The 26,701-nt window shown below is 48.9% G+C and overlaps 1 protein-coding gene across 4 annotated transcripts in view; it reads right to left on the bottom strand.

Annotated features, from left to right (window-relative positions):
- The window catches only part of znf385b (zinc finger protein 385B), a 359,240-nt gene that overhangs the window by 51,857 nt on the left and 280,682 nt on the right, over positions 1 to 26,701 (bottom strand). For 3 of the 4 annotated variants that reach the window (XM_039757758.1, XM_039757759.1, XM_039757761.1), the window contains one exon: positions 15,541 to 15,683. In XM_039757758.1, coding sequence (XP_039613692.1) covers positions 15,541 to 15,683 — 143 coding nt within the window. Of the gene's footprint in view, positions 1 to 8,466; positions 8,542 to 15,540; positions 15,684 to 26,701 lie in introns of those variants that run through there. The other variant, XM_039757760.1, reaches the window with a different exon arrangement.

The raw sequence follows: 26,701 nt of genomic DNA, 5'->3' as shown, positions 1-26,701 counted from the left end.
CAAGTCTACCCCACGATGTTCAGGGAGGACAATTTTAAGGTCTCTAATACGCTGGCCGGACGCGAATTCTCGGTGCTGGTATACTCTGGAAGTGACCTCTGCGTAGTCTGCCATGATTTGCTCCGGCAGACCCCCTTATAGGACCACAGACCAGATGAACGTTCGCTGCGTCCATGGGGACATTAAAACAGACGAGACCATATTAGTCCTCCTGAAATTTAAAGGTTTGCACTGCCATATCAGACACTTCACCGCGGCCTCTTCTAATAGGAACGAGGAATGCCCTCTTCCCGCGGGTCTTGGCCACCTGCAGAGCGCCCACCCCCTTAGTGGACAGAGAGGGGATGGCCGCTGACAACGTCAGTCAAGGAGCCGGGTTTGAAATTGAACTGAAGTTGTCCAGTGAGGTTGGGTATGAATTCCAAAGTAAGCACCCGGGGAAGCTGGCAAACCTTATCACACCGTCTCGCCCGTGCAAGCAACTTCCCCAAACTGTACACCCGCTGCGGACCCAAACGAAATAGCAGTGGCTGGTGAGCGCGATGCTGCAGCGGGCACAGAGGAGGCAGAGACTGCCATTCAGACAGATTTCAAAACACCACATTTTTTAATTAAGGATGGTTTACTGTATCAGTCTTGGGTGATGGGCGGATCGAGCAGTCGGTGGTGCCAAGTGGGCACAGGGAGACAGTTTTGAAAAACTGCTCACAGTCACGTCTTAGGAGTCACCTCGATGCGGAAGAGACGAGGGAACGCATTTTGAAAAGCTTTTACTGGGTGAATAATGATCTCCATGGCACACTGTTGACCTTTCAGCGGGTGACGGACCTGATCCTGCGTCGATGTTGTCATTTTCAGTACCGAACTGGAGGTCTCATCTCGCCCGCCTGCAGGTGGTGCTTGACAGTTTGAGGCTGGCGGGGCTGACGACTAACCCTAAGAAATGCAGACTGAGTATGTTGGAAGCCCATTATTTGGGATATTGCATGGGGAAGGGTTTGGGGCGGGGGGGCTTAGTGTGCGTATCCACGTCCTGAAACACAGAGGCAGGTCTGTGCCTTCCTCGGGCTCGCAGGATACCACAGGCAGTTCATGTCCAATTTTGTGCGTTGGGCCGCCCCCCTCACTGGAAGAGCCGCGATGTTCTCTGGACCGATGCCCGCGACAGAACCTTCTCAGACCTAAAAGCCGCTTTATCCTCATTCCCGGTTCTGTGGAATCCCGACTTTTCCAGGGAATTTATTCTGCAGACGGACGCAGGTGTTTTCAGTTTGAGAGCAGTGCTTTCACAATGTTTCGAGGGGGAAGAACAGCCCATCACGTTTCTCAGTAGGAAGCTGCTTCCTAATTACTCGACCGCTGAGAAACAATGTCTAGCGATTATGTGGGCTGTGGTAGCCCTCCGGTACTACTTGTGAGGACGGCGGTCTACCCTGGTGACTGAGCACGCCCCGCTGCAGTGGCACAACAGACAGCAGGAGACGAATGCCCGGCTCACTCGTAGTTTATCAGTTTACAGGCATTTGCTTTTCATGTTTGCCACCTGAACACAACTTTCATTTGGGTTTATTCAGACTTGCGCTTCTCAACTGTCCGACAAAGAGAGTAAAACGGTGTGGCCCACCCTGAGCATTGGCACCTGTGAACTGCGAGCACAGAGTGAGGGTCATGAGTGAGTGGCCACCACTGTCACCACCGTCACACACACACAGCAGCCCTGGAGAAAGAACGGCAAGCGTCCCACTTTGTGACCCTCAGTGCTCTCTCCGTATTTTTGCTCACATCACACACTTGCACAGTCAGTCGACCTTATGAAAGGGAGTTTGGAGTCATAGAGGACTCAACGCTATCAACTGCCAGGCAGTGTTCAGAAGCCATTAAGAAGGCTAACAGAGTGCCAGGTTATATAGCGCCTTGACGTGTGAGTACAAGTCACAGGAGGTTCTGCTCAGCTTTATAACACACTGGTGAGGCCTCATCTGGAGTACGGTGGGCAGTTTGGGTCTCCATAAAGACATAGCAGCACAAGAGAAAGTCCAGAGAAGAGCAACTCGGCTGATTCAGGGCTATAGGGGGTGAAATTTAATGTCAGTAAATGTAAAGGATTATAAAAAGGAAGTGAAAATGTGAGGTTTGAATACACAATGGTGGTCAGAAAATCGAGAGTCCACCTTACGAGAAGATTTAGGAGTCGTAGTGGACTCTAAGATATCGACTTCCAGACAGTGTTCAGAAGCAGTTAAGAAGGCTAACAGAATGTCAGGTTATATAGCGCCTTGACGTGTGGAGTACAAGTCACAGGAGGTTCTGCTCAGTCTTCATAACACACTGGTGAGGCCTCATCTGGAGTCTCATTTATAAAACTTGGCAAAGATATTGGAGTGAAAATGTGTCAAAAAGAGGAAAACGCATAGACTACCCCAAAAAAATATCTGACCTGATGTACCACATTACTGCGTAATTTAACTTTATAACTCGAAATCCCTGCATAAACGTGTGTGTGTGTATAAGCATACCTTGAACCTCACCCATCTGCCACCTTAAAACCACCATATATGGACTATGCTAATCACGCTCATACATATGCAATCGCGGTGCTGCAGACCTCCAGTAGCTGGTAGAGCAGCCACCCACCTGATACCCCGAGTCCAAAAGCAGAGCTCTGCCACTGAGTGCACCACAGCATGCGTGGCACTAAAGAGCCTGTTCTTGGCTCAGGGAAAGGCGTAAAGTGCCAGCGTCTAGGCGGGTAGCACATGAAATGATGTAATTGCTGTTACAATGAAACACTGAGGGTTTTGCCAGTCACCACGCCAACGAGCCAGCCACCATGTACAGCATCATCACGTCTGCCAACGCTGCTCTGCCTCAAATTAAACAAATCCCGGGATGACCCAGACCACCGAGACATGACACTGTCATTCTCATCCTGGCACCACAGATGGCTTGTGTGCCAACGGAACGTCACTGCTCAGGGTTCACAAAAGCAGCTTCATTCTCGCAAGGTGCCCTTCATGCAATATGAGTGCAGTCAAAGGCCCGATGACGTTAGGAGAACGCCACGCGGCTGCAAATGTCCTTTTGATGTTGGCAAAGGCCTGCCATTTATTCTGTATGTACACCGACACCACACGAAAACTGGATACAGCGCCTCGCCCGTCACTGAATGGCAGAATGAAGCTTAGCTGAGATATTCCTGATCTGTCAGCCTGTTCTCCGAGAGGTGACAACAGCTAACCGATATGAAGTGACGAAAAAACAAAAAAGTTCTTCAGTGCCAATACGCAGCATTGACCCTCGTAAAACAGAGCTGAGCTGCACTCTGGACGCCATGTTCAGCGCTTCTGGGGTGTCATATGCTTGTCATGTTATATACGATGGCCTGGTGATATCACTAATTCCACGTGTGAGTCGTCACTCGGCTGGTTTGCCTTCATTTCCCTACTCGATCAAAAGGCGGGGGGGGAGTTTGTCCTGTTCCAGCCTCTCAGTTTTTGTCTTTCATCCGCACCACCCTGCCTTTACAAGCCGGAGACTTTTGAAAAGCGAATACCCCTGAAGATGGCGGCTCAGCGCTGCGGTGTGGAAACGGAGAGCTATCTCTAATCTCGCTCTGATTGGTCCGTGCTTATCACACAGCCCTTCACTGATTGGATCGCACTCATTACGTCTCTTCAGCTGATTTGCTCCCCTTACACTCGTGTCTTACTCTCTCTCATCTCAGTAACAAGTCCACCACATTATCAGACTAAACTTTGAGCAGTTAAACTTAAAAGAAGTGGCGAGGCGGGCGGGCGGCCTTCTGCTGTCAGTCACCTCAAATCTGGAATACGAGTTTACCGATAGAAATTCGCCAGGCTGATACGGTGGAGCACTTAATAAAACTGCTAAAGACCCCATTATTGTAACCTGGCATTCTCAGAGCGTCATTTTAGTGTAGCCCTGATACTCTGCAGGTGCACTGAATTGTCACTTTTATCGCATCTCCATATCCGTACTAACAACTACGTTCTCTGCTGTTCTTTTTCCGGTTTTCTGTGGTGCCGATCTGTGCCACCACCACCTGATCAGGGCGCCACGCAGTCCCTCCATTGATGGATTGAAGGCCAGAGGTCCACATCATCATCATCATCATCGTCAAATTCTTCCACGTGAAGCCTGAAAACAGATTGCGATCATTGATGTTAGGTAGAATGCATAGAGGGGGCTGGGTGGTCTCATGGCCTCGGACCTCCTGCAGATTTTGTTTTTTTCTCCAGCCGTCTAGAGTTTTATGTTTTGTTTTTTCCTGTCCTCCCCGGCAATCGGACCTCACTTTTATTCTATGTTAATTAGTATTCCCTAATTTTATTTTTATATTTTGTCTTTTTTTCTCTTTCTTCATCTTGTGAAGTTCTTTGTTTATTGTGAAGGCTATTTTGCTAAATAAAATGAAGCCTTCAGAATGTGGTACTGGAGCCTGAGGGCAGCACGGTGGTGCAGTGGTGGCGCTGCTGCCTCGCATTAAGGAGACCAGGGTTTGTGTTATCAGGTCCTCCCTGCGTGGAGTTTGCATGTTCTCCCTGTGTCTGTATGGGTGCTCCGCTTTCCTCCCACAGTCCACAGGTATGCAGGTCAGGTGGAACTGCGGTCCTACATTGGCCTGTGTGTGTGTTTGCCCTGTGAGGAACTGGCGCCCTGTCCAGGGTTCCTGTCTTGTGCCCTATGCAGGCTGAGATCAGCAGATTTTATTAAAAACCCCTCACATCCCCCATTGCACTATGGGTAACAAAAACTTCCAAGATTCTCACCAAGTGTGGCTGCAGGTATGTTGGTGGTTATGGAAGCAGATTTATGTTGAGTTATTTTCAATAAACTACCAAAGCTGTAGCACACTCGACATCAGAAAAGCAACATTTCCTTCTCTAATGTTCTTTCTTTTTCATTTTCTTGCTTTTTACACACTTTGCTAAGTGTTTAGAGCATAATGTTTAGTGTGTGTATTTATTCATCTATTTATCTACCTATTCATGTATTTCATTTTTAAAACAGCTTCTGTAAAAAGCTAAATTCCCCCTTGGGACAAATAACATTCTATCTATCTATTATATAGCGCCTTTCATCTATCAATCTACCTATCTATCTATCGATCTTATAGTGCCTTTCATATCTATCTATCTGTCTATCATATCATGCCTTTCATCTATCTATCATATAGTCCCTTTCATCTATCTATAATATAGCGCCTTTCATCTATCTATCTATCGATCTTATAGTGCCTTTCATATCTATCTGTCTATCATATAGCGCCTTTCATCTATCTATGCCTTTTATCTAGCAATCTATAATATAACACCTTTTATCTATCAATCTATCTATAATATAGCACCTTTCATCTATCTATCTATAATATAGCACCTTTCATCTATTTGTCTGTCATATTGTGCCTTTCATCTATCTATAATATAGCGCCTTTCATCTATCTATCTGTCTATCATATTGTGCCTTTCATCTATCTATCATATAGTCCCTTTCATCTATCTATAATATAGCACCTTTCATCTAGCTATCTATCTATCATATAGTGCCTTTCATCTATCTATCTATAATATAGTGCCTTTCATCTATCTATAATATAGCACCTTTCATCTATTTGTCTATCATATAGTGCCTTTCATCTATCTATCTATCTATGTAACATGAATTGCACTCAACGCTTTAGTCATTTTGTAAATCTCATATAGATAAATAAACTGCATATTTGTTTTGTATTTTTTTTTGTACTGGTAAAAATACTGTATTAATAAAATCAATGGGGAAGCTGTAGAAAGTAAAGTAAAATAAATCAAGTGAAAAGAGACCTAACTTGCAATATCATGTCTTAAGTAACAGATTTTAGACAAAAAAAAGGTGGTATATATTTGAAGTGAAAAATGTTACCACTAAACTATTTAGCTTGACTTATTTTTGTTTCAACATGATTGTAATTTAAATATAATTTAAAAACCGAATGAAACAATTCAGTGTAATATTAATGATGCCAGATTTCTCTTTTAGGCAGGCAGTGGGTCACAGAGGTTAAAGCTTTGGACTTCAAACCCTGAGGCTGTGGACTCCAATCCCCCCACTGGCACTGTCACTCCACCTGCCTGGACTCCAATTGACAAAACAAAAGAAATGGCACCAGATGTGCGTATCTCAAATGTTATGAGGACAAATAAATAACAATACTAGTGTTTGATTGCATTCATTTTACTCCTACAGACCACTCGTGGCTCTTTGCTCCTGGCGGTTTTTTGAAGGCTTAATGATTGGCAGCTCAGCTCAGTCGTTTAACCCTTAAATTACGGCCACTTTCTTTTTCACATTTAAGTTTTGCTGTACTCGTCAGTATCAGTTGTTTCAATAGGCAAGGCTATTTTATGAATAATTGCTGTATTGCCAAAGTTACAATGGCACAGAATTCTATTTGCATAAAGCCAGTATATTTGCATAAGACACGCCTCCTTTGCAGCACAACCTGTTAAACTGTTGCTGATCATCACAGGGTGGGGAACCAAATTGTCAGCAAATGTGGCTGAAGGGGGTTTGTGGTTATGGCGGCTGGCGTATGGTGGGCTGTTTTCGATAAACAGACAAAACACCACCGAACACATCATCAAAGCAGCCTTTCTGTCTTCACCATATAAGTGCTTCAGTTAAAGAATGATTTCAATTTTTGAAGGTGTTTGGATTATAAACAATCACATTTATTCCCCTGACGTCTTCGTTACATTCAAATTTATTTATGAATTGTGTTCTGTGGTCATTGCGTAATAATAAATACTATTAACATGAATTGTAATGATTGTGTAATGAAGCCTATAATAACAGAATATGAATTGTTAATTGCATTAATTCACGGACACAAACTGCACACTGCGCTGCGCTCCTGACGGGGCTTTGAGCGCTCAGAAGCGTCCGCGGGGGCGGGGATGGCGGATTGGGGGGCAGTTTGCGAGAGCCACACGGCGATTATGACGTCGGATTTACATACACGCCCAAGCGCAGAAAAGTACGCGGCGTCGTGTATTCAAAGCGGAGAATTTAAAAGAGAGGAAGGTGGTGTGGGTGGCAGAATGATGAAGGGAGAGCTGAATACGACTCAACAGGTCATCAAATGACAATCAAGACATGCAAAAACATCATGGATGTCCCCCACACTCGCCCTTTCTTCACCGCTTTTTGGTCACTGGGTCTGACACTCCTTTTCTTCCTCTTAAAGTCAGTAATAGCAGGCACAAGTCTACTTCCATCCTCTGTTGTGACATCGTTAGCTGTGCGACACTGGACACACCGTCACTGACTAGTAGACTATCAATGCACAGATCGAACGGGCCGCCATAAGAATGAATGTGTTTGGGTCGCTCAACGCGCATGCGCTTTGCTGTGTGGTCTGCGGGCCGGATAAACGGCTGAAGCCTCCGATAGAAGTCGCGAGTTTATTTAGTGCAGCTGGGCATTGGCACAAGCTGTCGGATTATTATTATTATTATTATTACTCATTCACTTTGCATTTACAAGTTTTGCCCGCTGGACACAAAGCCATGTCCAAGTCATTCAATATCTTCCAACATTTTAGTCCTATTATCGTGCATTTACAAACCCGATGGAGCCAATTCCAGGGCTCCAGACCTGGAGGGGACGCACGTCACGAACCCACCCTTAAGGCAGCAAATGACGCCTCTTAAACACATTGAGGGAGTCCGCAGTTCGGATGGAGGTGGCCAGCTCCTTCAACCAACTAGAACACCTGATCCACCTGTGCTCCGATTAAAAAGGGGGTAAATAAAAGATAACATAGAAGAAAAAAACACAACCCGTGATCTACCGTTCGCGTCATCTATGGATTAGGAGAGGGCTGCGCTAAAAACTGCGCCACCGAGCCCGCCGCTGCCGTTCAAGTCGGCCACCACTCGTCGTGTACTTTACTTGTCTGCTTCACGGTGTGTTTAAATCGTTTGTTAATCTTTTTTTTTTCGGTAATCAAGCCAAATGAGGAAGGCGCTATATAAATAAACGGTACCACATGACCTTTTCCCCTGGTTGTTGAAATAAGAAGGCAAAACCTTTTCAATCGCCGACTGCCAGATGTTTTCACTGCGCACTTCCTAATGAACGGCGCCCCCCACGCGTGATCCTTCGAACCACCCATCCATTTTCTAAACTCGCGTATCCAGCGCGCAGGTTTGTGCCCATCACGCGATTTCGTTATTTCGCATCCGATCGATCAGCTCATTAAGTCTTTGAGGCTGAGGAGACCGCAGTCAGTCCAGTTTGAAACTGGAAATGCCAACAGCCCCATGAAGTTAAGGCCAACTTTTTGGGCAGCGCGCACGCGGATTCGATTTCCGTCCCCCTCTCTGTCGCTTCGGCGGCTCTTCGCTCAGGTACAGAATCAAAGGGCAGCGCATGTCACAGCCTGAAGAATATTCAAAGCGCCATTACCTCCGCTCCCAGAAAGCGCTCCAAAATCGAAGCCCCGCAGTCTCCTCGAGTTCGGCTCGCTCTGGTCAGATCAGCGCAGCGCGGCGCTCGGCATTCCGAATGGCGCGGCAGCTCCGAGCGCGCGGGCAGGCGGGCGGGCTTCTCTCACGGAGTGGCAGCTGTCATCGGGTCAAGGTGAAAATCAAGAATTTACCTTCAGCATTAACAATTCATAAAGGCATTACTCAGAGCTCGCTTGGATTACAGCAATCGAGAAGCCCGCGGATCGGTTACGGGGAAGGGCTGTCGGCGCGGGCCACGAGGAAGGCGACGCCTGTCACGGAGAAGAAGCAGCAGCAGCAGCAGGCAGGAGAGCATCCGATTAATCAGGGCACAGGCTGAGGAGCAGCTGGAAATGGGGGATTACATCCATCAGAGATTGATTCGGCAATCCAAAAGGGATCGGGTCTGTCAGATGAGAACACCAATGTCTTGGCAGAATCCACCCACTGGCGACTGGGGGTCCCATTAAGTCTCATGAGAATCTAAACTGGGGTCCAGGAGGAACTGAGGGAGCTAACCGGGGCAGAATTCACCTAAAACTGAAATCCAGTCAAGACGGCATTCAGTCCAACGCCTAAGGATTCATACTGAGATCAAATGAATTCTGCCCAGAGTCCAACAGGAACAAGTGGGAATGGAGGGTCCGCTCATTCTACTGAAAATCCTAGTCCATAACATGAGGGCTCAAATGTGGACTGAATTACTGAAATTCCATCGGCAACCTTAGAGCTTAAATAAGTTTAGATCCCAGGCGGTCATCTTAAGAGTGATGAGTAGAATCCATCCATCCATCACGACACCACTGAGTGGGCCATGCAGTCCTGTGACTTGAGCGAGAACGCAAGGTGACATCCTCTTATCCTGCAGATAATCCAAAGGGGGTGAATGTTGGGGGCTGGAAATCAAGACGGCCAAGTATCTAAGGGGCTAGGCTACCATCCAAGATTAGGAGATGGCATTCTGTCCTTCAAAGGACAGTCCATGAGGGAATCAATTCCATGAGAAGAGTGCGTAAAACTAGCATCTTGTCCATTATACCCAAGTGTGGAAACTGGCACCCTATCCTTTACACAAGTGTGGAAATTGGCATCCTGTCCTTTATCCACATGTGGGAACTGGCATCCTGCCCATTACCCAAGTGTGGGAACTGGCATCCTGTTCATTATCCACGTGTGGAAATTGGCATCCTGTCCTTTTCCCAAATGTGGGAACTGGCATCCTGCCCATTACCCAAGTGTGGGAACTGGCATCCTGTTCATTACCCAAGTGCGAAATTGGCATCCTGTCCTTTAATGAAATGTGGAAATTGGCATCCTGTTCATTACCCACATGTGTAAACTGGATTCCCCTCATTCAGCTGTGCATTCATTCCATGATCCGAGAGTGCACACCAGCATCCACTCATGTAAACTGGAATCTGATGTGAAGGATTAAAACTTCTCTAGGAATCCAACCAGGACAAGAGAAAGCAACATCTAGTCCACGAGTCGACAGAGTCAATGAGAATTCAACAGGGCAATGACATCTGGTCCATAGGCCAACAGTGCCAACCAGCACTGATTATTTATCCAGGAATCCAAGAAGGATCAGAGTCCATGAGCCAAGAGAAGGTGACACAACTCCATGGGCCAGCCGTGTGAATGGGGGGCTCTCTCATTCAGCGAGGGTGTCAAACGGAGTGGACTCATTGAGATGTAAATCCAGCCCTAGAGATGAGAGATCCTGGTCTTCACTTTGACTTATTTGGGAATCCAACCAGGATAAGAGTCCATGACCTGAGAGAGAGCAACATCAAGTCCACCAAAGGGAACTCAACCAGAAAGTAACATCCAGTCCACTATTCATGTGGGAATCCAACAGGGACGGCAGACCCCGAGCCGACATTGTGAACGGGGGGCTGTCTCATTCGGCGAGGGTGTCAAGTGGTGTGGAGCCGATTAGATGAGAAGACGAGAGAGAGAGAGCCCGGCACTCATCCAGAGTCCTGATTACCTCCCTTTTATCACTCAAGCTGGAGATCCAGTCAATCAGCCGAGCATATTATGTGAGACCCCGCCATTCCGGGGGGCTGGGGGGGCACGAAGCTCAAAACTGTGAAGGACCACTTGGCCAGTTTCCTAGACTGAAATATCCAACGCCCAGTTGGAAGCTAAGAGTGGGATTACAGCCATGAGGGAGAAAAAAAAAACTGGACCTGAAGAAAGTGAACACCTCCGTCGACTGGGGGGCCGACACACCACGATGGCCCAGAGGCTCGTTTGACTCCCTTGAAGCCCCCTGGACCATCAGGCGCTCGCTCCTGCCAGGTTTGCAGAAATTGATTGTTTACGTCTAAAGATGGCCTTTGGTTGACATCCCAAAAATTTTAATGGCATAGCAGGGGTTTTAAAAGGCACCCCACTGATGCCGCCTGTCATCCCGCTGTGCCAGCAATGTGACAAGGTGTTGGCAGGCAGACTGCAGCTTCTCCCATTTTTTCCTACACGCTGATCTCAGTGCTCAGATCCTGACTGCCGTGGTCTTAAACCCACCGATTCTCTGCCGCTGACATCAGTTCTCCAGTTTGTCACCCCCTTCGCCTTGGCTTTCATTTTGAATGTTTGTTCTGTAATGGGACATGTGCAGCCGGGTGGGTGGCAGCGGGCATCCACTATGATGACACAGAGAGCCCGCTGTGCCATTCAGTGCTTGTCAGGGTCTAGCATAATAGAAGGGGACGTCCTTGGACCTGCCGAGTCCACTTTGGGGTCTTGAGGGGCGGAGCCTAAGCAGGCAGCATTGGGTCCAAATCAGGAATCTGACCAGGAGGGGGCGCCAGTTTAGAGCTGGCGAGGTGGGAGGAAGACTCTCCTCCCAAATGAACAGATTTGACTTCTAAAAAGCAATCAATTCATTTTACAAAAGAATAACTGCCAATCTTATCAATAACACTAGAATAGAAGTATTTGAATGACCCATCGTGGGCACCCGGCCATAATGTGCCATCTACCTCGCTCCAATACTACCAGTTTCCTTCAGATTCTAACTCTAGCAGCCCCTTGCCAGGTAAGTATCCTATCAGTGCACGCGTGTGGGCCAATTTGGACCTGCACAAATATCACAGACACGGGTTCAAAAAGGTGAGAGACAGTGTGAGTGGTCTGCCAACGCACAGCGCAGCAAGAAAAAGCAGGTAAGAGGAACACCGGGGGGCCGACTCTGTGCTTTTTCTCTTTGTCAGACTCACCTGCTGCTCTTGGGTTACCTGTCAGCTGGTCTCCTTCATCCCATCCAGTGACACATTTCACTGCTATCCCCAAATGTCACATTTCAGGTGAGAAGCCGGTGACATTCTGACTGTCCCAAAGCCTCAGTATGCCACTCACTGGAAATGTTCAGGCCTGTCTATGGCGCCCCCTATCTACCGCTTACAGACAAACGTCCAAACTCGAACACTCGACTCGCTGTTTGCATTTTGTACTCCATGTGATGCCAACCACCTCTCTCTCTTTCTTTTCCTTATGTATCTCATTCTGCTCCACGGTGCCCCCTGTCTTCTTCACATGTGAATGTCTGAACTCCAATAAGTCAGAGTCAGAGAATGGGAGGGGCATCTCTGCAGCGCGGAGCCTCCACCCTGGAGCTCCATGTAGGTGGAGCTGACTCTCATGGGCTCCAGCAGAGTAGCTGCAGACCTCCAGAGCTCGCCCGGTTACACCACAGTTAAGATGCTACCTGACTCAAATAGCGACAAGTGTCCACTAGGTCAACTCCACATAACTGGCAGATCCTCAGTGGACGCCTCCCTCAATTCCCCTGGTCGCTCAGTAGAAACCAGCAAGAGGACCAAAACCTCCTGAGGTAGACCTTCACACTCTTCCTCCAGCTTTTAAAAGCTCATTCTGCTCTGTGGCGCCCCCTATTGATTTTTAACATGTACATTTTTAAACTGTAATATGCCAGACTCAATGTCTACCCAGTATCTGCCAGTGTGATGACTGAGATCTCCCGACGCCACCCTCTTCACTCTCCCACTGGCCTTCTACATGACGTTCAAATGCACGCTGTGATTTGTGGCGCCCCCCCCGTCTTGCTCTTGTAGATGAACGTGTTGAGCTCAGATATCTCAGAGTTCCCAGTTCCTCCACAATAAATCAGCCGAGACCTTCTCATGCTAACCTTCTCCTCTCCGTGAAGACGTGCTGCACCACTGGCTTATTCTGCTCCATGGCGCCCCCTATCTTATTGTCACATACACATTTCTAAAGTCAAACTCTCCAGAGCCTCCATTTCTCTGGTCACTCATTATAAATTCTCACAGACTTTTAAAAGCTCATTCTGCTCTGTGGCGCCCCCTATCTTGTCATCATGAATACATTTCTGCCTTCCAGTACCCCACAGACCCATTTTTTTTTCCAGTATAAAGCAGTGAAATGTCTTATCAGCTTCTCACTTTCCTTTGATTTGCTCTGCGTGGCATTCAGATGCTCATTCTGCTCTGTGGCGCCCCCTATCCTGTTCTCACATATATGATTCTAAAGTCCAATGGCCCCAAATCCCTGGTCACTCAGTGTATAAACAAGGCAGATGACCGAGATCTCCAGTCACCAGCCTTCTCCTCTCCTACTGCCTTTCTATGCCACCATTCGATGCCCCTGCTCTGTGGCCCCCCCGTCTTAATCTTGCATCAGTCAAACTCCACAGAGCCTCCATATTCCCGGTCACTCAGTTTGCACCCTCTAATGTGACACCCGCCTTCTTACTTTTCTAGACGCCTTCTGAACACTCACTCTGTTTGTCGCACCCCCTACCTTCATACTGTGTGCACTCAAATACCTAGAGCCTCTGTTTGCCCAGTATAAACCAGTTAAATGACTGGGATCGTTTGATGTGACCTTCTCACCCTTCCCCAGATGCTCACTCTGCTTGGTGGCGCCCCCTACCTGTAAACCTCTCCTTCTGTAGGCCCCACAAGCTCATTAATCTGCCAGTTCATTCTTACCCTCGACCCCCTGATGTCCCCCCATCCTTCACCACACCCACCGGCTGTATCATGTGATTAATCTTGCGTTTCATTATGGTACCATCTTTGTGACTGGTAAGGCGCTATATAAAAGACCCCAAAACAATCAGCTGACGTCTCCTACAACAAATATGAACAAAACTCACAAGAGTCCAAGGCTTCGGACTGGCTGGCTGCCACGTGAGCCCCCGCACTTCTCGACTGTAAAACTTCAGTGGTGGGCTACTAAAGCATTTGGGGGGGCATTGAAGTCCAAATACCAAAAGGACAAGGGGGTGCCAGCCTGAAAGGGGGCACCACACCCATTGCAAAAAAAAAAAAAATCAGTAAGACACACAAAAATGTAGAAAGAAGTGCGGACTTGGTAAGAAGCCCCCGTTAAACAGAACCACGTGTGACCCCCCCACATAGCCGTCGGCCCCCAGAGCTGCAGTCACTTTGGCGGTGAAGTGACTGACGTTCGGCACGGTGCCTTGGACTTGCAGCCAATCTGAAAAGAGTGTAATAAGCTGCTCCCCTTATTGATTCAACAGTGGTCCGTGGGGGAGGGATATACAGCCAGGACCCCCACTCTGGAACATTTCACCAAATTATTTACTTATTAATTTTGCACTCCCTGTTTCAGAAACCTCACTGGGAATGGCACCGAATGATCCGCTGCCACTTTCACTGTGCCGAGACACTTCACCAAGTGAGCCAATATTCCGATTTGGAAAATATTGTTGTCATCATTTTTTTCTATAAAGAGGTCGGCACTTTAATTGAAATCAGGCGGCGGGCTTCTAAATGGACGACAATCTGTTTTCCTCCTCGTCACAAGCACTAAAGACGGCTCTGAATTAAACAGCAGGCGCCCACCAAACTGGACAACCAGATCTGAACTTACTGGGAGGTCCGTGTGATGTGATATAGCGCCTTGTCATAGGCCCGCTGTAGGTATACTGGAATTGTCACTGGCAGGTTAAAGGGGCATACAGTTAGGGGGGGCCGAGTCTGTGGCTTTGTGCCGTTCATCTGAAGACTTGAACATCTCCCTCACACTCATGTCCTGACTAATGCAGGGAGTTCTGCCCCCCCTAGTGGTCCCTGGACCTGTCACACTAGTACCAGTGAGGCTCTGTCTCTCAGCCCCCTGCCTTGTGCCCATGGTGACAATCCTTAAGCCAGTCAGACCCCCCAATCCTCCACAATCAGACCCACTTTCTCAGTCCTGCCAGACCCTCCCATTTCCCCCCAGATGCACTCACCTCATTGTGTTCTTACCCTGAATGTTTCATTTTCTTCATTGGACCCTCATCATCTTGTGCTTTGCCCCTAAACGCCTCAAACACAACTGCTGCACGGGGGCTCAGTGGCACATCAGCTGCGAACAATGAAGAGCCCCGCCTCCAGCCACAAGTGACTCCGCCCTCTCCCCACCCACCCACTGTGCTGTCAATCAGCTCTGCACCAAACACACTTGACTGTACATCATTCAGATCTGACGTCTGGACACCGGGGGGCGCCACGCCGTCTCAGCACCTCCGTGACATTCGCGCCCCCTGTTTATTTCTTAAAGGGCGCCGTGAAGGAGCCGACAATTAAAGGCGCTATATAAAATCATTAGGCAGCACGTAATGTCAAGACAGACGGGCTGGTTTAGCATGAATGTGCTGACATCACTTGTAATCACACACACACACACACACACACGCTCAAAGAGAGATCCTCCAGCGCACACGCACGCACACACACACACACACACACATACACACAGACAGAACATGGCACACAGGTGTCTACATACAAATTCACACACACTGGCAGGCCCACCACACGCTTCAGCATGTATGTCCACACACACACACTCAGTCCCACCTACACACACCCCTGAACAGGTGTCCACACACACTCACGTACAGACATGATGCACACAGTCCCACATACCCAAACACAACTGGGCACACAGACCCCCCTCCCATGCCCCTCCATCTCACCGAGGTCGCCCACCACTCTCCAGACCGTGCCTCGCCCTCCAGACTGGCACTCACCGTATTAAAGTTTGGGAAGAGTCCAGCAGCCGAACTCGTGTCCACCGGGAATGAAATGAAGGGCTTGACGTCCAGCGAGGGCTGCATCATCAGGGCAGGAGCTCTGGCAAGCGACGACAGTGTGCCACCCTGGCATGCGCTCCCTGGGCAGAGAGAAAACAAAAAGAGTTGGGGAGTCCCGGATGAGCAGAGCCAACTGGCCAAACATGGCCGACACACCGGTCAAGAGACACCTGGATGAGCACTCACACCAACCGGCCGACCAATCACCCCAAAAATTACCGTGAAGCGGCCATTATTGACAGATGAAGGATGGCCTCTCCGGTTGGTCACTGGATTGTGTGACCTCACTGATTATTACACGTCACTCGTCTGCTGACTTCACCAAAAACAAAATGGCCACACTTGGGTCCAGTTTGGGAGGGCACCTCCAGAGCACAGCATGAATCTCATAAATCTCACTTCACGGACCCCAAAGTAAAGAACTGGACATGGACAGAGCCCACTCACATGCCAGCCATCAAACACAAGCAGCCGACTGCCCTGTTAATGCCATGTGGCCAGTGGAGAGCACAGATGCTTCTAGAAGCTGGCGCTGCCCGCATGTGCGATGAACCCTGTGACAAACTGGCATCCTGTCCAGGGTGGTCTTGTCAGGCACCCAGTGCTGCTGCTTTGATCCCCAATAACCACAAAAGACACCAAGTGGGTTTAAGAATGCTGACTATGAAAGGCGCTATATAATAACTGACTGGAGACAAAGGGACTGCACATCAGCCCAGCGTTCACGCCCTCTGTTTGAAATCCAAAGGCCCCCCCATGACCGTCCATGTGACCTGCTTACGGTAATAAAAATAAAAAGACGTTTCTTTTCGTTTGCTGGCCAAGGAGTTCGACTCCAGGGGGTTTCTGATGACCCCCCAAAGTCAAGTCACATGGCAGGCAGACAGACAGCTGAGGTCAGCACGAGACGTAAAGTGCAATAAATCCTGAGTTTGGTCCAAACCCTGATCTGAATCCCACTGAAGTGTTCAAAAGGACAGGACACACAGGAAACCCCACAAACACCCTGCAATTATGGAAAAGGGGAGTCAACATCAGAGACCCCCAAGTCCTGCCCAACGCCTACACAAGGTCATATGTCTGGCAACAGAGGGCGAACTTACTTCTTCCCCAGTAGACCACCACGCCTGTCGTGTCTCCCTGGGGTGCACTTACTTTTTCACACCACTGGATGTCATGCTCCTCATTTTGAAAGGCGCTATACAAAGAGGGTCTTTGTGTGTGTGCACAACCAATGGAGAGTAGGGCTGCACCATCCAGTGGGTGGTGGGCCGTAGCCCCTTGTGCCAGTGATGCCTGCTGTTGCTCTTCTGCTCCTGTGAGTTCATCGCCTTCAAAGCTCAACTCCAAATTCAAACACCACCATTAATCTCAGTTTCAGCTCTTAAAAGCAGATCAGCAGGATTAGCCAGACGGACACCATTAGGAATTCCAAACTGAAAGCATCTGTCCATAAAAAAATACATAAAGTCACCGGACCGCTCCTTAATCCAGGGTGACAATCAGCGCGGGTGGGAACGCTGCCAGCCGGGAGGGTCCGGTTACACACGGGAACGTCAGGGGGACTCGGCTCTGCTCTGATCTCCCAGGGGAATGTAAAGCTGGCGGGACATGAAGCGAGCCGCGGGGTATGCTGTTCGTGTCACCTGACCAACCCGCCGCAATGAAAGGCGCTATATATGGGGGTCAGACGCGCCCAGGTCATCAGGCACCCTCTAACGGTGCTTAAACTGTCAAGTCAATGCCAGCCTTTTCACTCCCTGGTTCACCCCACCTGTCTGGGCTCCGACGTGGCGCAGCAAAAGGCGCTATAAAGTGACAGGGGTGATAGGGCAGCACCAGGCTCTTGTGACTTGGGGTCACTTTGAATTTGTTTCATTTTTTTTTGTTAAAGTTCTGAATTTTCATCTCGGCTTTAATTTCTTTTTACGGTTTTTTGAAAGCATCTGGATGATGTTCATGGGACGTGTCAAGGCACTACAAGGTGGTCTTTGTATTCATCTTTTCGTTCATCTCCGCTCTGCACATACAAATATGGATGTGAAAGGCGCTATATAACATCGTCGTTTGCTCGGGGGCCACAGCTGTTTTTAATTTAAATTCACGGTGATAGACACAAGACAGTGCTGCCAGTGCTCATCCTGAAAGGAGTTATAAAGAGTAGCGTGAAAGGCGCTATATAAGACTGGGGGGGGTCCGCCTAGCAGTGGGGAGAGTCGATGACGACCGTGTACATGTAGCGTGTCATCTAAAAGAGGCCGTAATGACTGGCTGCCCCGGGAGGGTCACCTCGCTGGCCCGTGTCATCTTTCCAGCGAGTCGGCTGGCCCCAGTAATCCCAGTATGCACAGCACGTCACGCTGGGATTTCCTTGTTTATCCTTTAGCTTTGCTTAGCAACCACAGGAATGAAAGTCTCCCACAGAACTCGGCCAAAAATAAACCTAAAAGCAGAAAAAAAAACACTCGTCACCACGACAACAATAGTAGGCGCTGCCTCTAGTCTGTGGGCGCCACCCTGATGCCAAGGCTGCTGTCAAGCAGTTAGCACTCAGATCCGATCGCGGATGCGTTTGCTGAGAGGTGCTTACCACATAAAACCATTGGCACACGTCAGTGGCAAAGCGCTGCTAAGTGACAAGTAAAACCTGCTGATTAGTGGGCAGCCCTTAGAAACCAAAGAAATGCAGCGTGGCGCGAAAGCGAGTGTGCCAGCTTGATGAAGTCAGACATCTGCAAATATGGGGGCACAGAGGGAGCACTGCCTCCTCATGGAGGTACCCTGGTGTAGCACACGGCACAACGCATAGTGATGGCTGCCATCTAGTGGGCGTAGCCGGGTTAGCACAGCAATCAATGCCACCCAGTGCATGTAACCTGGCACAGGATACTGCATAACAAAACCTTACCACATAGCAATCACTGCCACCAAGTGAATGTATTCAATCGTGGGATACGGAGCAAGGAGACCCAAAGGCATACTGATTACTGCCACCTGGTGGACATATTTAGTGGCAGCACAGCAATCGCTGGCACTTAGTGCACATGTCCTGTGGTAGCATACCGCAGTGATGCCTGCCCCCTAATAAATGTAGTAAATCAGCAACCAATGCCACCTAACGTACACATCCTGGCATATAATATGACACCATATAGCGATTACTGTCACCTAGTGGGCGTATTCAGGAGTTTTAGTGCACAGCAATCACTGCAGTCCAGTGGATTTATTCATGTGTGGCATAGCATACAAGTGATTACTGCCACCTAGTGGATGTACACAAGTGTAGCATAACCATCAATGCCCCCTAATGCACATACCCTGGTGTAGCATATGGCACAACAAACCTCGCCACACAGCAGTCACTGCCACTTAGTGGATGTGTCCATGTGTAGCACATGAGAGAATGAAGCCTTACCACATAACGACTACTGCCACCTAGTGGATGTATCCAGGTGGTAGAACAAAACCTTCCTACAGAGTGTGTCACACACACGAACACTGGGGACATCTTAAAGGCTCTCAACAGGGTGGCGCTGTACACTAACACCTCTTCTCTCACTCCCACCTGCCAGCGGAGGTTCACGGGGTCTAATCACAGATGGAGTGACTGGCACTGCTCTTGAGCCACTGGTCTCTGGTGGCAGGAGGTGCCTGGGGTCTAATCAGAGACTTGGTTCGACTTGGGCTCTTCTTCATGGCCAGAGGGTCTCGCTTGTGCTGGACAGGTGGCCGCCTCAATTCTCACATGCCCAGGATGTTTGACATGTGGCTCACGGGAGGGCACAGGCAGCTGCTCCTGATCACACAGGCCGTGCCAGTCCCACATAACCATGCAGCTGCCTGTGTAGACGTGACGGCAAAGCCGCCGGGCCAACTTCTCTGCATTTTCCTCGCTAATTGTTTTCACCTCGAGTGACACTTTCTTGGCATTCGGGAAAAAAGATTATTTTATGGGCTGAAACGCCGAGCGCCAGGATGAAAGGTCGACTTGGAGGTTTGGTTCACAAAACGCACCCCACTGGGAGTGACAGAAGAACTGCAGAGGGAAAGATCTGGAAAGAAGAGAAGTGAAGGAAATGAGAAAACACCTGTTGTCACGGCAACCTGAAACAGCCCAGCGTGTGCCCATATAGCTCCTTACGCCAGCGACCCGGGCTCATCACTTCATCATGTGCTTACAAGGCACAAAACCCTGAGCTGATATCGCTGCCATCAGCCACATCAGCCCCACACCTGCACGTTCATATAGCGCCTTTCACAATCGCAGCGCTGCCGTTTACAGCTTCGTCCAAACTGAGCTCTGCCCCAATGCCACCCTTTGCATATCTTCATCCTAACCTTTCTATCAAAGTCAGCTCATTTCTATTGTGCCTGTCATACAATTACTGTTGTCACGGTAACCACAGCTACAAAGCACTCTGGGAGGAGGTGACACTCGTCTCCTATAGTGCGCCTTTCACACCGGGTGGGCTTCATGATTCAAACACGGCACCTTAAACTGGGTCACCGGAAAACAAAACTGAAGTTACATGGCGCTCCTTTCACAACTAGTACATAGATGGCTATACTGAATAGAGTGCCCACCATCGCCAGGAGAGATACCAAGGCCATCAGAGACATGCCATCCACAATATGGCCTGGCGCTTTACACATGCCCTCCCCCCGAGCCATTTCGGGCACCGCTCCCTTTCCTGTGTTTCTTGTATGATTTTCAGGCGCGTCGACAGCCGACATGTTGATCTTCTGTTACGACAGGACGGGGGGCACACAGAGACGTAACTGTGGGCGACAGTGCCCCCTGTTAGCCAGCCCTGAACTACAACAGCTCGCCTAGTGGCACCCAGCAAGTTCCGTGGAAGAGGAGCTTGCCTAGTGGCACACAGTTAGAGCGACCCCTGCCATCACACCCCTCTTGACTGGCACACACACTGCTAGAGGATCTGAAAGGGTCCTGCACGACCCGAACTGCCACATCCCCCCACATTCTGACTTTGGGCTACAGCGGCCCCTACTGGCCAACACTACTTGTAACAGCGCCCCCTTCAGCTGACCTACAGGACCTGCCACATCCCCTCACAAGCCAACCATGGGTGACAGCGCCCCTACTGGCCAACAGTGAACTGCAGCAGCTCTCCTGCCACCCACAACATTCTTCCATAGACAGAGTTAGAGTGCCTCCTGCTGGACAAACCAGAGCTATGGCACACTACTGATGACATGGATTTATCTCAAAAGGGACCTACATGACCCACCATGCCAAATCACCCCACATGCCACCTATAGGTTACAGGGCCCCTAATATCTAAGAGTAAACTATGGCAGCTCTCATGCCAGCCAGAACATTATCCTATTAACACAAAGTTAGAGTGCCCCCTGCTGGACAAATCAGAGCTATGGCCCATCCTACTGATGACGCTGATTTATGGCACCCCTTCATTACTGATGCCCTTCTTGCCACACAGACAGCTACTTGTCAGTTCTTTGAAACAGCACCCCCTTCACCTGACCATGGGACAGATGGCATATGTATATCAAAAGGGACCTGCAGGACCCAACCTGCCAAACCACCTCACATGCCACCCATAGGTTACAGCACCCCTACTGGCCAACAGTGAACTACAGCAGCTCTCCTGGCTGCCAGACAGCTGCTACCTGCCAGTTCCATGTAAGAGCAACACTCCTTACAGTGCCCCCTACTGGAACTCCCAATGATATGGCACCCCAATGAGTTATGGTGCCCTCATTACTGATGCCCTTCTTTGGTCAAAGACAGTTCCATGTAGCAGCACCCCCTTCAGCTGACCACGTGATAAAGGGCACCAACAGGCCAAAAGGGACCTACATGACCCACCATGCCAAATCACCTCACATGCCAACCTTGGGCAATAGCAACCCTGCTGGCCAACCGGGGGGTAAGATGCCCCTCAAGATCAACAGTCAACTAAAATGTCCCACATGAGTACTCCACAAAAAGGCAATCCCTGCTAACCGTGAGCTTCAGCGCCCATCTTGGTGGGCAGTGATGTGCAGTACTCTGCCAGCTAACAGAGACATGTAGTGTCACCCTGGCCAATGCTCCTGCCAACTCTGTGTAAGAGTGCCCTCTCTGCCCGCTGTCAGCTCCAGCATCTTTCCCTGGGTGATAGTGAACTAGGGTGCCCCTTTTGTCTGCATCCCACCTGCTGACAGTAAGCTATGGAAACCCAACCCCCCACACCCCTGTAGTGCCCCTTCTGCCAATTCAGTGTAGTGGCATCATATCTGCTGACTTTGAGCCACAGTTTCCATCCAGACTGGCACCATTCTCTGACCTAAGTCTGCTCAGCCAGCTCTGCAGTGCCAACTCAGTACAATTGCCCCCCACCTTTAGGCAGTGAGTTACAGCACCCACCTGGGTAGCAGTGAAGTATGGCACCCTCTCAGCTGAAAGTGACCCATGCATGGCACTTGACCTGGCTGACAGAAAATTTGTGTGCCACTCCAGGTTGGCAGCGACATCAAGAGTCCATCCTGCCAACTCTTTCTAACAGAACCCTGCCTGCCAACTGCAATTCTGACTGGCAGCTCCAGGACCTCCTCGGGTTACAGTGAAGCCCCCCAGTCCACTGTAGACTGCAGTGTCTCTCTTAGCTTACAGTGAACTGCAGCAGCTCTCATGCCAGCAGCCCACCTTTAAACTGTGAGCTGAGGTGCCAACCCAGGTGAACAGTAAACTACCGGAACCTTCCTTACTTGTAATGAATGGTGGCAACTCCACCAGCTGGCACAGTGCCCCCTTTGGCGGCCAGTTCACCAATCACCTGCCAGCTGTGATTCACTTTAAAGTGCCACTTGAAATGCCCGCCTCCCTGTGCTCAGGTGCGCCACTCATGCGGCCCCCTTGGGCACTCCTGCCCGATTTACGAGGTGCACCTGAACTTCAAAGCCCCTCTGCGCCGTGACAGCTGTCCTCGAACGCCCGGACAGACGGGTGTGACCAGCCATTCCAGTTCAAGATTAGCAGCGCCCATCGGCACCCTGTCTGTTCTCACAGGTGCCCGCCTTCACTTACCCCGGGGGGGATTCCAACTATTTTTGGTGCATTTTTTACTAAATGTAATTTTTTTTTTTTTTTTGAAAAAGAGACAAGAGACGTGCCGCGTGGGGGTCCTCAGGTGAATCGACAGCCTGGGCAATGACAGGGGCAGGGGGGCAGAACGAGTCTGAAAGGACTGCCATCTGTATAGCGCCTTTCAATGTGAGGTTTGAAGAATGCGCTCCCTGCCTGCATGCTGCACTTTATAGTGAGAGCCGATCACATTACTAGCACTAGGCTATATAGCGCCTTGACACAACTTTCATTTTATATGATGCCTTTTAAAATCACAGCGTTGCTATCCATATAGTGCCTTTCAAGGTGAGCACTACCACAATTCTAAGAACACCGTCCCAGTTTATCAAGTTAGATTTTATCTAAGATATAGCGCCTTTCACAGCACCTCTAAGCTCCCAATCTGCCTACTGTTGACTAAAAGCCGTGGAGCCAAGCGCATCCGCAGCATTATATAGCGCCTTCTAATGGGGAGCAAGTCACACATACTCAGACTTCATTATATAGCGCCTTTCACTGGAGGCCATGGTACCAAACACATCCACAGCATTATATAGTGCCTTTCAAAGTAGGTGAAATCACCAAGTTTTACAAACTCATACTTTATTATATAGCGCCTTTCACTTGAGGCCAGGGTGCCACACCACTACATTAGTTCAAATCACAGACTCACAGCTTATTATATAGCGCCTTTCAATGGGAGCCAAAGCACCCATCAAGTCCACAGCGTATATTATAAGAGCGCCCTTCAAAGTAGGTTAATCACACAGTGCTTTACAATCTCATACTTTATTATATAGCGCCTTTCACCAGGTGCCATAGCACCAGGCACATCCACACCACTATACAGTGCCTATTATATTGGGTCAAATCACAGAGTATTTTACAGTCTCACAGCTTATTATATAGCGCCTTTTAATGCGAAGCAAGTCACACATACTCGCCCCTGATTATATAGTGCCTTTCACCTGGGGCTCTGGCAACAAGAACATCCATACCTCTACATTGTGCCTGTTACATTGGGTGAAATCACAGAGTATTTTACAATCTCACAGTCTATATATATATATATATAGCGCCTTTCACTGAGAGGCACAGCACCAACCAAGTTCACAGTGTAATATTATAAGCAGTGCCTTTCAAAGTATGTTGAATCACACAGTGATGTATAATCTCATACTTTATTATATAGCGCCTTTCACTTGAGGCCATGGCACCAGGCACATCCACACCACCATATCGTGCCTTTCCAGGTGGGTCAGATCACAAAGTGCTGTACAATCTCACAGCTTATTATATAGCGCCTTTCACCTGGAGCCACAACACCAAATATGTTGACATTACTTTATATAGTGCCTTTCAAAGTAAGTGTTGGGATTGGCCTCCTCACCCTGCCAATGGATGGCCTTTCTGTTGACAGTTTGGCTCTGAGTGTGAGGGGTGACCCTTGGTTCTGCAAACTCTGGTTATTTGGCATCATTTTTGCTGTCCCATCCATGCAGGCCAAAAGAGGTTCAGTGCACACTAACTACAAAGAAAGCAGAGCGCTCTGATAGGCTGGCGTCTGAACCCCAGTCTGCAGTAATTGGATGACGAGAGTATAGCGCCTTGAACGCCTGACAGCACTCACGTCCTGGCGTGTGCCCACTGGGGCTGCTCCCCTCTCGCTGGCCTCGCCTAGTGGCTCGGCGCCGCTCTTCTCAGATTTGTTAATCGTGGTGTGCAATTACATGGCATGCTAAACTGTGTAAGCCGCTAAGCGTTTGGTGCCCGGAGAGGACACGGCCCGCTTCTCCCAAATCAAACACATGGGGCGGCTTGATGGGAAACACGTGTGTCTGGTGGAGCGCAGCCCACCCGCCTTTAGGGATTTCCTAGCTTCTCAGGGATGAGGCGGCCAGCCTGGGATCCACACCTGCATGTCACCTGCTCCACACGGCACCTGAGGACAGCTAGAGAAGACCAGTGGGTGGCGCTCTTACACTTGAGTCTGTCTTTAGAAACCCAGACGGCGGGCACTGCCAACTCGCAATCCACTCTGTGGCCTGTCGAAGTGTGTCTGGTCACACTCTGTCAACTACTTAGCACCTTCCAGCAGGAGCCTCCCAAAAAAGGCCCTAGAATAGTGTTTTATATATATATTGTGGAGACTGGCCCGGACACAGACAGGCCGACACACGTTTATTTACAATGTCCATATTTAAACAAGTGACACACACAAGTGACACACACAACCTCAGTACTTCTCCAAAGTCCAGGCCTTCAACACAATGCCTTTCTCAGGTCCGCCTCCACTCCACTCCACTCCTCTCCTCTCCTCCGAGCTCCGTCTCTCTTCCTCCCGACTCCAGCCATCGAATGGAGGGAGGCGGCCCCTTTTATAATCACCCGGATGTGCCCTTGTGTGGCGGAAGTGCTGGCTGCACTCCGGGTGTCCTTCTTCCTGCCAGCACTTCTGGGTGTGGCGGTAGTGCTGTGGGCCAGGGCTCCTCGGGCATTCAGGCGCCATCTGGTGGTGAGGGTGGAGCTTCTAACCTCTGTTCCCGTGGTCCCCAAAGATGCCAGGACGGTCGCCCCCTTGTGGTCTGGAGGAGGTGTAATCCCTCCTCCGGTCCTTCTGGGCGTCCTGGCTGGGTACCACCCCCAGCCGCTTGCCACTATATATATATATATATATATATATATATACAGTATACATATAGCGTGAAGGAGTGCTTTACAAACTCACTTATTATATAGTGCCTTCCACTGAGAGCGCAGCACTTGCACAGGTGTGTACATTCAACGAGTGTATCACAATCTGACACTTTATAGCGCCTTTCAACAGCAGCCACCACACTAATCGCAGTGTTTTAAAAACTCACAGACCCTTCCGGGTGTTATATAGCGCCTTGCCAATGTGTTTACATTCACAGGGAGTATTAGAAGCTCACAGTCACCTGTATAGCGCCTTTACCTAGGAACATAACCACCTGGCACTTCAACAACATTATATAGTGTCTTTCAGCACGCCTACCTTCAGAGTGTGCTACGGTATGGCGCCTCCAACTGGGCACACGATCACTGGTCACTATGACAATTACAAGCAGCAGTGGTATATATAGTGCTTTTCAAAGTGCATTCACTTAAATAGTGCTTTACTAGCCCACCCTTGACTGGGTGTCACAGGTTCAAGCACTCCATACAGAACGACAATGGAAATGGCGCTATATAGCACTTAGTGTTAAGGCACCCAATGAAGGGCACTGCTAGACAACAGAGTGTGAATTCACACAATACTCTAAAATGAAACACCTTTTAAAGGCACTATATAATACGATGAAAGTGCTTGGTGCCAGGTTCAAATTTAAAGGCACTACATAACAGATTGGGATTGCACACAATTGTTTAAAATCTATTGTTCAGTGACCTTTCCCTTTCACAATGTTACGCTGTGCCTGTGATTGTACTGGCACTATACATACAGTATAGTGCTTAGCGCTATGGCACTAGTGAAAGGCGCTATACAACAGTGACTTTATACAATAGTGTGAAATGGCTTGGTAATAAGGTTCAAAGTTAAAAGGCGCTATATAATAAATTGTAACTGCATACTCTCTGAAAATCAACCATATAGCGCCTTTCACTGGGCACCATAGTGCCAAGCACTTTCACAGTACTGCATTGTGCCTGTGGAGTAAAGGCACACAGAGGGTGAGTTTATACAATACACACTAACACATTGTAAAAGGCACTATATGACAGTGTGAAACGGCCTGGTGATCAGGTTCAAAGTGAAAGGCGCTATATAACAGATTGGGATTGTACACACTTTTAAAAACTCAATTGCTTAGTGGCCTTTCATTTTCACAATGTTGCACTGTGCCCGTGATTGTAAAGGCACTATATAATAATATGAAAGTGCTTAGTGCTATGGCACACAGTGAAAGGCGCTATACAACAGTGAGTTTATACAATAGTGTGCAATGTCTGGGTAATCAGATTCAAAGTGATAGGAGCTACACAACA

Source organism: Polypterus senegalus, chromosome 6 (assembly GCF_016835505.1).
Source record: "Polypterus senegalus isolate Bchr_013 chromosome 6, ASM1683550v1, whole genome shotgun sequence".
Classification (NCBI taxonomy): Eukaryota; Metazoa; Chordata; class Cladistia; order Polypteriformes; family Polypteridae; genus Polypterus; species Polypterus senegalus.
Note: the sequence above shows the minus strand (reverse complement) of the source record. Positions and strands in the feature narration are given on the sequence as shown.